This window comes from Apostichopus japonicus, chromosome 13 (assembly GCF_037975245.1).
Source record: "Apostichopus japonicus isolate 1M-3 chromosome 13, ASM3797524v1, whole genome shotgun sequence".
NCBI lineage: Eukaryota > Metazoa > Echinodermata > Holothuroidea > Aspidochirotida > Stichopodidae > Apostichopus > Apostichopus japonicus.
The window spans coordinates 26,060,614-26,073,880 of NC_092573.1; the positions used below are offsets into that span (position 1 = coordinate 26,060,614).

Below are 13,267 nucleotides of genomic sequence, written 5' to 3' on the forward strand. Positions count from 1 at the left end.
TTGAACTTTGATTAGTTTCAGCCTTCTTATTGGAACTGCATAGTGAGTGAACGGTGAATGTGTTTTGTACACTGAGTGCCGCGAATGGGTGGGATCTGGTCTAATTTGCTAGGACACGAATGGCAGTGGTCATTTGCTGACTATCTCACATGTCCTTTTCCTGTTTTAACAAGTTCAAATTGTTGTACCCAATCACTTGGGCTAATAGGAGACAATCAATAACACATGACAAACGATTTCAACAAATATTGTTTTATTTTTTTCTCATAGATATAATATATATATATATATATTTTTCTTCGGATTTACTGTTTCCTTATGGTAGCATATCAACATATAAAGACAGATTACATGGTTTGTAACAGTTGTAAGTTTCTTATAAACCAGGTTTTAACTTCAAGTTATATGAATACAAAAATTGACCAAATTATAAACGCAAGAATGGCTTTCGACCTCCATCAAAGATAATATTTATTCCAAGTGCTTTGAGCGTGCAAAATCACCATTTTTCAATACTTCAATTCACTTATGTTTGCTTGCTTACCAATGGATCAGTGAAAACTGATGCAGTTAATATTTTACTTAGTGCCTCAGTTATTGTACAAATATATTTAACGATACTGTGTGAAGATCATTACAACTGTTTTCTTCTTTTTACTCTGATGTTATAGTAGTATGGATATGTTAATTCAAAGAAGAGCCATGTATCTTTTGAAGCAAGTCCTCCCCTTTGTCCAACTTCAATAACCTATTTAACTGCTTTGCTAGTCTGCTACCTTATTTGAATGAATATGAAATGTTAAGTCTCTTAAAAATCACAGTACACACTCTTGATAGCTTAATGACTGCTTGATAAAATAATACAATCTTACTACATTCAATGCTTTTTTTTTTCGAATATGAAATACTACCCTCACTACTTTCCTCAGATTTGATTTTAGACAGTTTTCTAGAACGTAAATAATGTCATCGAAAATCTATGAATATTATATCAATTTTATTATCCTTTATCTTTGTGGCTACTGTTATGTAAATGTAGCTAGCATAAGGTTGTATATGTGATACATACTGCTTTCATTTCAATCCTAGGTTTTTAAAACTACCATCTACTTCCCTTTAAACTAAAAAAAAATCAAGTACAAAATGAAGGATACTGAAAATTCCCAACCGTTTCCATTTTTTATTATAATTTACTTTTCTTTTATCATGTTTGCTATATCCATTCCAATTGATCTGTTTTGAGGCAAAAATCCGGTGAAGAATTTTTGCATTCTTCCCTTGAACCTCCCTCCAGCTTAGTAAACAGTTTAAAGTCATGGATCAGTAAGTTTCCTGCTTGCCTACTCATTGACTGTATTCTAAATTTAAGCACAAGGTTGTATATGTGATACATATTACTTTCATTGTGACCCTAGATATTTAAAACAACCATCTACTTCCCTTTAAACTGAAGGGAAGAATACGGGAAATTCCCAACAGTTTTCATATCCTGCCCACACTGCGCGCTATCGCAGTGAAGGTGTTACTTCCTGAATTCTGAACTTGTTAATTTCAGATCAACCAGTTAATGCTACATCATGCAGGGACAGTCTCTGATAATGTTGACCAAAATTTACCAAGATGAAGTTAAAATTTTGTCTGTCCTGCAAAAGAAAACAACCTTGATAAAGTATGAAATTACATAACAAAATGTTACAAAAACTTTAAATTCATCAGCAGACTGCACATACACTCAAGCATACAATGTGCAGAAACCTAACATGTCATACATTGTATTGTGTACACAGAAACAAGGTGATACGTTTATTACAAGTTTTTACCACAACATAAATGTGATCTTTGCATACTTTAATAATTAAGGGCTTAACAATACAGACTACACAATTCACATTTACCATTACTGTACTGAACGCTTGTACACTACACATGCAGAGTCTGTTCCCAAAGTGTTCAGTTTAAACTGTACAACATGAACATCACATAATGAACCACAGTGCTATTAGCAAGCCCTGGATTACGTTAATTGCAACAACACATACCAAGGAACAACTTGTGACACATATGATGCTAGGTTTGGCTGTATAGAAAACTGACTTGGTATAAGAGAGCCACAATGGCAATATGGAAATCTAGAACATATATGCTAATTCTCTAGTACATACACACCTACACAGTTATAATCATCTGTAACAAATTTTATTATGTATTGAACAACTCTTGATACTGTGTTGGTCTTTTAGACTAGTAAACAGGCAGAGCTACCAGAAAGAATATCATAAATTACATTTTCAAAGTTTGAAAGTTCTAAATACCACTATACTCTTAATAGTTAATACTATTGAACCTTAACTAAAGGCTTAAATGTTACAATTGATGTAATGAAATGGAATTGCACTTTGAACTCATTTACTAATAGAATAAATCGACACTGCTTTAGCATGTCACCAGACACTTAACTACTTCACATATATACTGTACCTTATATCAAATCATATTGAGCTTTCAGTTACTTGACAAAAGATAGCTCATGTGTGTATCAACCTACATGGACACAGTAACATGAAACCAACGTATTAATGTAGTATAATACCATTACACCGACTATTATAAATGTCAAAAGATGTCTGTCACAGTCAGTGGTACCTCAGCTGTCAGGAAAAAAGATGGGAAAGAAAAACATATTCGCTGGTTCAGCTTTTAATTCAAGTACTAGGGTACATGTTCTAAGTAATATCAAGATAATTATCAGAATGGTGATGAGTATGGCAGATTTCTCTACTCAAAAAGTTTCAATTTATCTCTCATGCTACAAATTCATGCTACATGTGGAACCACATCAAGACTACTGCATACTTCTGGAAAGTTTTACCTTAACCAATGTAATCACTCCATACAATGTGGTGCATAATATATGTAGAAACAATGCACAGGCACACATTATATAATTGAGCTGGCAATGATAATATAATTTTCAATGGACCTTTGCAAAAGAGAAACTCTGGTATCCATCTTCAACAATTCCATAGATCTGTTGAAATGAATTTGTTGACTGAGCCCTCAGTTCAATGTCTGACAGCAGCGGTTTTTGTGCATGAGTCAATCTTTGGCAAAAACTTGACCACTTCCTCAGGTCTCCAATTGTCCTTGAAGCAGAGACATTCCAGAGAAATGTAGCGGCAAGAAATCTGGAAAAGGCCACCATTAAGTAGCTAACAACGCATGTCTGATGTCTGTTTTCAGTCGTCACTTTATTTGGTGAATAGCCTCAAAGTTGCCATTCCTCCAAGAAACAGCCCCGTTACCAACAGTGAATTAAAGACTGCCTTGTCCCTCCAGTCATTGGCTTTGAACTTGTCACAGAAATCCAACTGCAAAAAGAAATAAAGAAACTCACTATCTTAAAAGCAGATACCTTCACACTTAAAACTGGACCTAGCACCCGCTAACTTAGTAACTTCACAAGGCCTAGGTAGTACTGTTTACTGATTTGCACTAAAAACCTGTCACAAAACTTAATCATTTTATGACCTGAAGCTACTCCATTAGTAATTCACACAAAATTTATATAAAATAACTAGTTTTATGCTTGAATAACATTCAAGACACAAAGTACCTTTTGTCAGCAAAGGATATAAGTCAATGACCGTATCAGTTATGACGATGCTTTACTAATTGAGTGTACTCATGACAGTAAATACTTTGCAATTTTCTCTTTAGTAACACCATTTAATTGGTGGAGACCTATCCTTTCATTGTATTTGTAGCTAACCCAAATGAAGAATATTTGTTCAAACAAGTTAATAGCTGCTCTCCTGTACACAAATGACCAGCATGAAAACACTACAATAACTTTTACTAGTGTAGCCTTAGTCGCCTTATCAAATCAGGTTTGACCAGCCCTCACTGATCAATATATAAAGGCATCAATGAAACAAGTTGTGAATTTTAAATAAAGCTTACCCATCCGCCCTGTTCTTTGATCCACATAGTCAAATTGTTTGCAACATAATCTCCAGAATAATTAACCAAATTTTCAATACAAGAACTGTCTCTGTTTTGCTTTTGACAGTATTTCGCGAGTCTTGATGCGAAAACGTAAACCATTACCACCCTACCCCAACTACACGGTCCTTCTGCAAACATGGCATCCAAACTTGCGTTAAATGCTCGCCTTCCGTCTTTATTGGGATCATATTTTAACTGGTTTATGATTCCGTTCAAAGAAATGTTGTACTTTTCTTCAATTTCGTCCCCTACTCTACGAAGAGTTTCTGCAAACAGAGAAGTAGGTCTCGTATTAGAAAATCCAACTTTATAATGAACGAAATCTCTCCCAAGCGAGCGTGCTTCGTTAGCAATGTCAAATTCCACGGAGTCTTTTGCCATGTTTAAATGAGAGAGCAGTGGTGTTGTAGCACTATCAGTTGTACTATCGTTACCATTGATACTGTCAGCACGACGGGTCGACATCGGTGATGACTTTGGTTCCGTCTTGTAGTTTTTCCTCAACTCCTTCCCAATTTCTTTCCCTAACTTAATGTTTTCAACACTTCCCGCCATGTTATGTTGCTTTCTCTTGTCGAAGTGCTGCCGAAATTACAAGAATGTAGAAAATAACTATGGGACTAGCGGGTGTGTGTTGCAAGCGACTACAGCCAAACAGTCAAAGGACGCTACACTGACTATACAAAGCTGATATTTGCGAGCAAAGCTGATCGATGTTTTGCACACGGATGTAATCTACCACATAGTATGCCTAATGCGCATGTGTAGTGATGTCACATTTTCCCAGAAAAAAAATTAACTTTGGAAATGACATAAACTGCAGGAATAAATGAAGAACAACATATCAATTTAAGTTTTTTAACTAAAAAATATGACAAAACACTAATATATTGATGAATAATGCAATAAATTAATATTTACTATATTACATTAAGGTGACGCAAATAAAAACATTAAAATAGCTGAACGAAGTATTTCTTTTCGTGATGACAACCGTCTCTCTAGCTCTGGCTCTAGTAACGATTCGTGACGTCATGAGCGCTTGTCCAAGAAATCATACATTATTTCGCGAAAGCTTGTAGCCTATATAAGTTAACTTGTATATCCTACGTAGGTTACCAATAAAAAATCCCATAAGTAGGCTAGAAGTTGTTTCAGAAAAGTTTTATATGAAAGGCGACAGACTTTTGATCTGCATTGGTTACCATCCTTACCATAGTGAGTGTTTTTTTTCGGAAACGTTTCGACTAACAAGCTAAACCAGTTTTTGTTAGGCCTAAGTTACGGACTAGTTAGGCCACCAATACAAACTTAAGCTAGGACTAAGTTAGTGCATACTATACGCTCTGTTACAACATAGCCAAGGCTAGATCTACTAATAGGCCTAGCCTTTATACTCGCGACGTATATCAGAATTAAGGTTAGGTTACGTTATCTCGGTACTAAAGGCAAACATATAACATAAAGCTGACGTTTGTCTTATGTAGGATAAGCATAAATCTTAACGTGTCATTAGGCACGCATAATCATGCTTTATGACTAAAATATTGTTAGCCTACTGTTTTTTTCATTTCATTATATATTGATCTAATCAAAAGAACAGTATAAAAACAACAAAGGCTTACCAGTCAAAACGTCCCTTTACCAAAACGTCCCCGTACCAAAACGTCCCCGCTTTTGGTCAAAACGTCCCCGTTGGTCAAAACGTCCCCGTCTATCACATTCATTCAGAGTTGTGAATATATATTAATTTTAAGTTACAATTTGGCTAAGTTATCGGCATGCAAGTTGGATTACAGGCGCTAAATAAATCATGAAGGACTACAATGTTTAATTATATTTGGTATGAAAACAAAAAATATTATACAAGAGGAATTACTGTAAAAACGAATTTGGATGCGTTTACTATACAATATATACTGTATGTATATCTATATAGGGAAATTTTTCCACAAAACATCCACACTTGCATTCCAACTGATTATGAAAGCGGGGATTTTTTGACTCACAGGGACGATTTGACTGCGGGGACGTTTTGGTAAAAAGCGGGGACGTTTTGGTCTTAAAAAAGCGGGGACGTTTTTGTAAAGGGACGTTTTGACTGGATACCCAACAAAGTATGAAAACACAAAGCGGATGAGAATGTACAAAAGGAAACCAAATTCCTGTAGCCTGGAGGCCTGTACACCCTTACAATAAGGCTTAGAACTAAAATAAATAATATTCACAAATAAAGCTAAGTATAAGAAATATAAGAATTAAAATTGACAAATTACACGTGATAAAGCTAAGAAATTTTCATATTGCACACAAATGACTGTTAGGAACCACACAAGAGCAAATTCCTAGTCTCAGGGGGCAGTTCATACCAAATCCTAGGAAAGTGTTTGTGTCACAGTACACTAGGCCTACACTATGTCAGGTGTTGTAAGTCGTAAAACCAACAGGCTACGGTAGCACTATCAGGATAGGTAACGCAAGACCACAATAACACAAACCTTCAATTGCTTTTTTTGTCAAACTCTCAGGAATAAGTGAGAAATATTCATATCATTACTACCAAACAAAATGTAACTGATACTTAGGCCTATTACCTTTTTCTGAAAGTTTGATCAACTATGTCCAGAGGTAAACAAAAACAAACAAAGTCAAACATCAAAGACTATATTTGACAACAATATGACTGAAATTTACTGATATAATGTGATTCAGTCAGTTAATAATATATCCAATATTAGCAAGTTCCTTATCACCCTGCTTACCGATAGTCAGAAGTTTGAAAATCACAATTTGTAAAAATGTTGAATTTCTTGCCGCACATAGGAATAATTCAGTAATGAGCATCAGAAATTTAGTTGGCGATGTCAAGTTTTGGTTCGCTTTACCTATCCAGCTACTGTAAGCTAGAAGCCTATTGGAAAAGTCAGTATTTAAGTAGACCTAGTCTATGTCACATCCAAAAGTTGTGTTTAAACATTCTATGTAGCCTAGGTTATTGATAGGAATTTGTTCAGGTTTCTATTTGTTCCCTCCAAAGCAAGATCGCGCCCATTGTTGATGACGATAAAGCAGCATTTTGCGTTTGGTTGCCGTTTTTTATTTTTTTAAAATATTTTTCGACTTTTATGCAACCATTTGAAGTAAGATTTAAATAGATAAGCTAGTTATGTATGTCATTATGGCATAGTGGAGTCAGTGAGGTTGAGAAAAATCATAGAAAAGGACGCAAAATGCTGCTTTAACATCAACTTTGAGAAAACCATATAGGGCCCCTTGTGGGATCCAGTGGCGAAGCGCCTGGTGAGTATCTAGGGGGTGAAGTCTGCAGAAGCTCTGTGATCTTAGCGCTTTTGGAAGCAGGCAAACCACTTGAAAATCACACTAATTTTTCCGAGCACTATTTTACAAATTTTCAATATTTTGCAATAACCTATTCATGACTGTTAGTATAAGGCTCAGGCGTCGACAGAAATAAAATTCTGTAACATTAGGGGTCCTGTAGTACTAGGCATATCAGGCATCTAAAAACACGGTCGCAAACTGCCATTGATGAGTAGAATATTCGCTTTTGAGAATAGAAAATGCTCTAGTTGGTTGGTCAACCCCAATATTAGCAAGGCTATTGCTACAAACATTTCACAGAATAATGAAAGAAGTACCTTGGTGAACTTGAAGCAAGTTTAAGATGTTAACTGTTTTTTAACAATGACCAATGAACCTAATTCTATCTTACTGTTGCTAGCATATGGCACAGTGAAGCCTAACCAACTCGGCAGTTCCATGCTTTGTCAGCGAAACGTTTTTACCAAAATGAAAGATGATCGTGTATTGTTGATTTGATTGTCTGTTGATCAGTTTTTGCTGTATGTTTTAAATGGAGGGAGTGCTCCATGAAGTTTGGGAACAACCTTCCGCACAAGAAATATTCCCGCATGTATTAATGCACATGCAGATAGAGAACCATTTTACACTTCCAATTGAGATTAGCCATCGATCTTTTCAAGAATGTGTGTACGTGTTATCAGGTTCTAATCAAGTCCAGTAGATCCAATTGGATCTTATTTAGCCTTGTCATAAAAACACTACAAGAGCACAAGACTTCTAAAATTTGAAGTCACCTCATGGGTATCTGTTATAAAAAGGTTCTCTTGGGAAGGGTGTGAATGCCCACTGGCTGTCTGTTCCCTTCCAACTTCCAAAGTTTCCTAGCCTTTGATTAAGACACATAAGAACTACAGTGGCATAGATGTTAAAGACGATAAGGTCTACACTTGCATGGGATACATTTGAAATCAATAACCTGATCAAATTCAACAAAGCTGTGTAGACAAGAATGATCTTGAACATTTTATATTTTAAGGTTTTAGAACATGTTGGTCTCAATCCAAGTCTTCAAGACCTAACAGTCTGAATCTGAAGCCTTCACGATTCAGTCCAAGTTCTGGTTCTGCTAATTCAAGTCAGTCAAGTCCTTGCAAAACCGACTCAAGTCGCAATTCATGCGGACCTCGAGTACTACAAAGCTGCTTGTAACTTTATGGAAAAAATATATAATATTGGAAAAAGATATTATCCAAGAAATCACTGCCTTCAATAATCAGATATGAATTCAGTTTTGTGTGATTCACTTTATTGTTTCATTGGCTTGTGATTAACCTATATCTCTCTGTCTTCTTGCAGCATTAATTATCAAATCATAAACTATTCTAGTGTTATTGATTCTTATGGAAAGCCTCAGTGAAAAATTGATATGAACATTTATGGCATTAACGCTAATGTGAGTTTACTTCATGTGTCTTTAATGACAGTTTATGTATTGTAGACAGTGTTAACTAGTCTGCATCTATGACAAGTTGTGTACTGTAGACAGTGTTAACTAGTCTGCTTTTATGACAGGCTGTGTATTGTAGACTGTTTGCAAGTCTGCATTTATGACGGGCTGTGTATTGTAGACTGTTTGCAAGTCTGCATTTATGACGGGTTGTGTATCCGAGACAGTGTTCACAAGTCTACATTTCTCATACAGCCAATTATCATTTGTTTTTTGTTTTCACACAGGTTGTACAAAACTGAAATGACAGGAACAAGCTCCACCCACACGAATTCTTCCGAGGGCCGTGTGCCAGCTGATGGTGACAGGGTCCATCAAAGTGGAAATATGCAGGCGATAGTAATGCAGAGATTAGGCAATCCCAGAGAATCCCCAGGTGTCATTTGTCCAGTGAGAAGGGTATACCTAGAGGATGCAGGCCTTGCCATGAGGGTCATTGCAGATGAATATGCTTGGTGCTACAGTGAGCAATACACCCAGGCACTGCTATGTGGTGGTGAACTTAGACAAGTAGCCGATTGTTTCCAAAGAGAATATTATAACAGACATATAAAAGAAACACAAACAATTGTGCAAAGACGAGGTCAATGGTAGATTGTCTGGTAACAGACTATGCAAGCCATGGTAGTGGCTGGATGAATCAACGTTGGTCGGTCGTAGCTACGTTAAGCTTCAACTTACAGAGCAACTTAATCTGAGTTTAAGGCATTAAAATTTCTCAGGATATTTTACCTGTATGAGGATGTATGGACATAATTGTTAAATAAGATTAAATTCAGGCAGTAAAATTTATGTGCAACCAGGTATAAGAATTCATTGGTATGTTTTTTTTTTTTATTCAAATTGAAACCTTATTAAGTCAAGTGTCAGCACAGTGAAGTGACAAATGATGGATTATTGTTGTCAGTGTGAAACTGCACCTGTCTTATATGTTTCACTTTTGTTAAAATATGTGGCAACTTTTCCATTCAACTCAATTTTTATTTTTTTCCCAACTGACATGTAGAAATACAATAAACATAACAGATAGCAATAGGTACAAATCTTCAGCTTTATTGTGCCCTGTAATATTATGAGCAAGTGTTCGGCCTATTATTATACAGTATCATACGATATCATTCATGTTGCTAGTTTCAGTATTACCTTGTATGGAGGAAGTAGTATATGAAAAACTAGTTGTTTTTTTTTGAGTACACCATTAACTGTATTCCATGTACTCTTAAAAGTCATATTTGCAAGCATTAAATTTACTGTAAAAATCATTTCTCTTAGAAATTCATATAATCTGGTTGATTTTATTTCTCTACTTAATGTAAAAAGACATATTCTCAGGGAATGGTTGTTAAATGTTATCACACTATAGATTATTTTTCTTCTTGATATATACTAGGATAGCATTGGTGATCCAAGGATGTCTTTTTCGATGTCTCTTTGTTTTACTAATGTAACAAAAATGAAATACAACACTCGTACAATGTTTTAAAATTGTGGAGAAATGCATAATATGCCAGGTTTGGGTGATTTTCCCAATCTTGACTTGCTATATCAGAAATAAAATGATTTAATATTAGTATCTTAAACATGAAATGTACAAATTTAAAATATACTTTTATAGTGGATTATGGTGGAGGAAATAGTACTTTGACATTTTGTTTTTCAGTGGTGTGGAAACCATTTTAGTTTGAAAGCTGCATGTAGTGGGGAAGAACATGGTATCATTGACTAGTTACAGTACAGGAGTTATAATTTAATTTACTGCAAGGGCTACAGAAAATAAGTTGGTTGGAGCAAAAGGCCAGAGAGAATGAAGATCGCAGTAGTATACCTAGATTGAGTAATGTGCAGGACTTGCTGGTAGGGTTCTAAGGCCAAAGTAATAAAGTTAAGGGTCTGCATACCCAGTAAGTGTAAGATTATAGGCCAAGTTTTTTCACAGGTTGGATTTGGACAGTGGTTGACTCTGGGTTAGCCCATTGAATTCTGTAGAGGTAGTAGATGAATTCTCATTCGTTTGAGCAGAAGGGAATCATACCACTGATGTGGCTGTGAGAGCCATCACATTCATTAATGGATATCAAACATGGTCTGTAAACTCCTGGTTTGCAGTGAACTGTATTTGAATGAACCACACCACTGGCGTTACAGGCTTTTCTATTAATAACATGTAGTACACTGGAATGCCAAAGGACCACAACTGATGATGATAATGTGATATTATATGATGATAATATAAAAATATATGATAAGATACAGAAAAATACCATAATATACTAAGTTTACACGATTATATTATGATTTTACATGATGATGATAACATAGTCAACGATAATAATAATAATAAAGATTAATCGAATAATCGAATACAATGGGTACACAGTTGTGCTAACAGCAGTAAGAGGTAATTATATACCCTGTATAAATAATACAAAAATGTCCAAAATCCCATACATGTGCAAACGCATTTGCAGACGGATTCTTATCGTAAGCAGTTTAGATTATCATCATGTGCTTTCCTAATATAATCATGTAATTTCTAATTATAAACATATAGCTTCTAATTATTATCATGTACTTTATTATTATAATTGTGTACATTCTAATTATCGTTGTGTAGTTTCATATTATCCTTGTGTATCTTCTGTATCTTGTTAAATCAGTACATTATCATATAAAATGAGTATTTAATGATTTAAAATTATATCATCATCATCAGTTGAATCTCCTTGTTCCACATTTATAGTTTGATAGCATTGATTGTAACTTGCATGAACTATGTTATAGTGCATTTTACTGTATAACTTCCTCCTACTTTGAACTTTTAAGTACAGTCTGCTCTAAACAAAACAATGACTAGGATTTTTTTTTTAAATGGAAAAAACATAATTTCAAGATACTATCAAGTGCATTTTTTGTTAATTTATTAGAACTAAATCACTTCATAGTTCAAACTACTGACTGTGCCTGCATAACAAGAGCCAACTTATTATTAATTGATACTTGCTTTATATCAGGTAGTGTCTGCGTTTGTGTTTGGTGTGCACTGAGAACATTTGCCGTTTGGACTTTATCCACTGCTTACATAATTAATCATGATTTAATTAAGGATTGTTTGGACTCAAAAGCATAGTTGGCCATGAAATAATATCAGGTTAATGTCGACAACCCCACCAACAGTTTAGGTACATTATTTGAAGTCTCTGAAGCTCATTTCTCATTGAATACTTTCTGTGGAGAAACTGCTATACATCTTTGATACACTTGTATAGCAACTTGACCATGTAATATAGTAATTTGCGATAGGATACTCGATAAATTGAATGTCTGATGTATTGGCATGTATAGAATATCCAGGAGCTGAGGAACAAAGAGGTTAGAGAAACATATTTTTAAATTATGCTTACGGAAAAAATTGACTGAGTGAACCATTTGTGAAGTCAGTGTTTACACATGTGATATATTGATGAACTACACACTTTTACTGTGTTTGCTGTCAAGTGACTAATAAATCTAATGTTTGCATTTAAATGGATTACATACCAGCTAAGGGTTCCTCCGTGGCAGTTCACCATAGTTATGTCATGCTAGCTATTTGTGTGAGTGTAGATATGGTCATGTAAATTGGGTACTGAAACACAACCATCCATTGACAACCATGAAAGGGATAATGAAGTATAAAATTGAGAATGGAACAAAATATGTAGCTGTGACTTAAAACAATGGGTTTCACCTGACAAGCTCTATATTGTATGTATGCATATTATATATATTCATACATACAATATAGAGCTTGTCAGGTGAAACCCATTGTTTTAAGTCACAGCTACATATTTTGTTCCATTAGTGAGTTTCAAAGTGTGTACATTTTCTTCAATTTATTTGGAAGAGTGGACTATCCAATAATCTGTGATGTCAAAACATGGACTTCATCAAAAGCCACTTGTTTTCCTCTCAAATTGAATGCTTTTGTATCTTTGGTGTTATCTTATGGTGGCAAGATATGGCCAGGTGACATTAACAGTGTACTGTACTTATTCTGTACACATTCTAAATCTCAGACTTATATCTTTATAGAAAAAGTAAGTGTTAGTGTGTGAATAGTGTCTTTCACTCTAATGTGTGTGATTCAAAGGGACTTCTTTTGATAGTATTAACATAAGTGCCTTGTCTGAGGTACTGAACTGTCAGCACTTATAGAAAAACAAACTGCAACTTCCTTTCAGTGAGAAACATTATTAAAAGAGAATAATGTGGGTTTTGTAAGATTTGTGTACTTAAAATACTGCATGCATGTTAATAAAATATACTAAATATGACCTTTGTGTTAAAACAGTTTTCTTTAATGATGTCATAAGTTTAAAAGATGAAATGTTATGTTGAGAGTGGCTTATCAAAGTTAGGTGAAGATATCCCTAACCCAGAAAAAATACGTCT

General features: G+C 34.8%; 1 protein-coding gene and 1 long non-coding RNA gene across 2 annotated transcripts; one reads left to right on the top strand and one right to left on the bottom strand.

Moving 5' to 3' along the window:
• Nucleotides 1-231: 231 nt before the first annotated feature.
• LOC139978153 (apoptosis regulator BAX-like) lies at nt 232-4,694 on the bottom strand. Its single transcript, XM_071988054.1, has 2 exons — nt 3,961-4,694; nt 232-3,368 (listed from the first exon to the last, which is right to left on the bottom strand). Exons 1-2 carry the CDS (start codon nt 4,558-4,560, stop codon nt 3,249-3,251), a joined length of 720 nt encoding a protein of 239 aa, XP_071844155.1. The 5' UTR covers nt 4,561-4,694; the 3' UTR covers nt 232-3,248.
• Nucleotides 4,695-4,833: 139 nt separating this feature from the next.
• Nucleotides 4,834-13,149, top strand: LOC139978154 (uncharacterized). The gene is made up of 2 exons (XR_011796911.1): nt 4,834-5,223; nt 9,064-13,149. It is a non-coding gene; the product is annotated as an uncharacterized lncRNA (long non-coding RNA).
• Nucleotides 13,150-13,267: the final 118 nt, after the last annotated feature.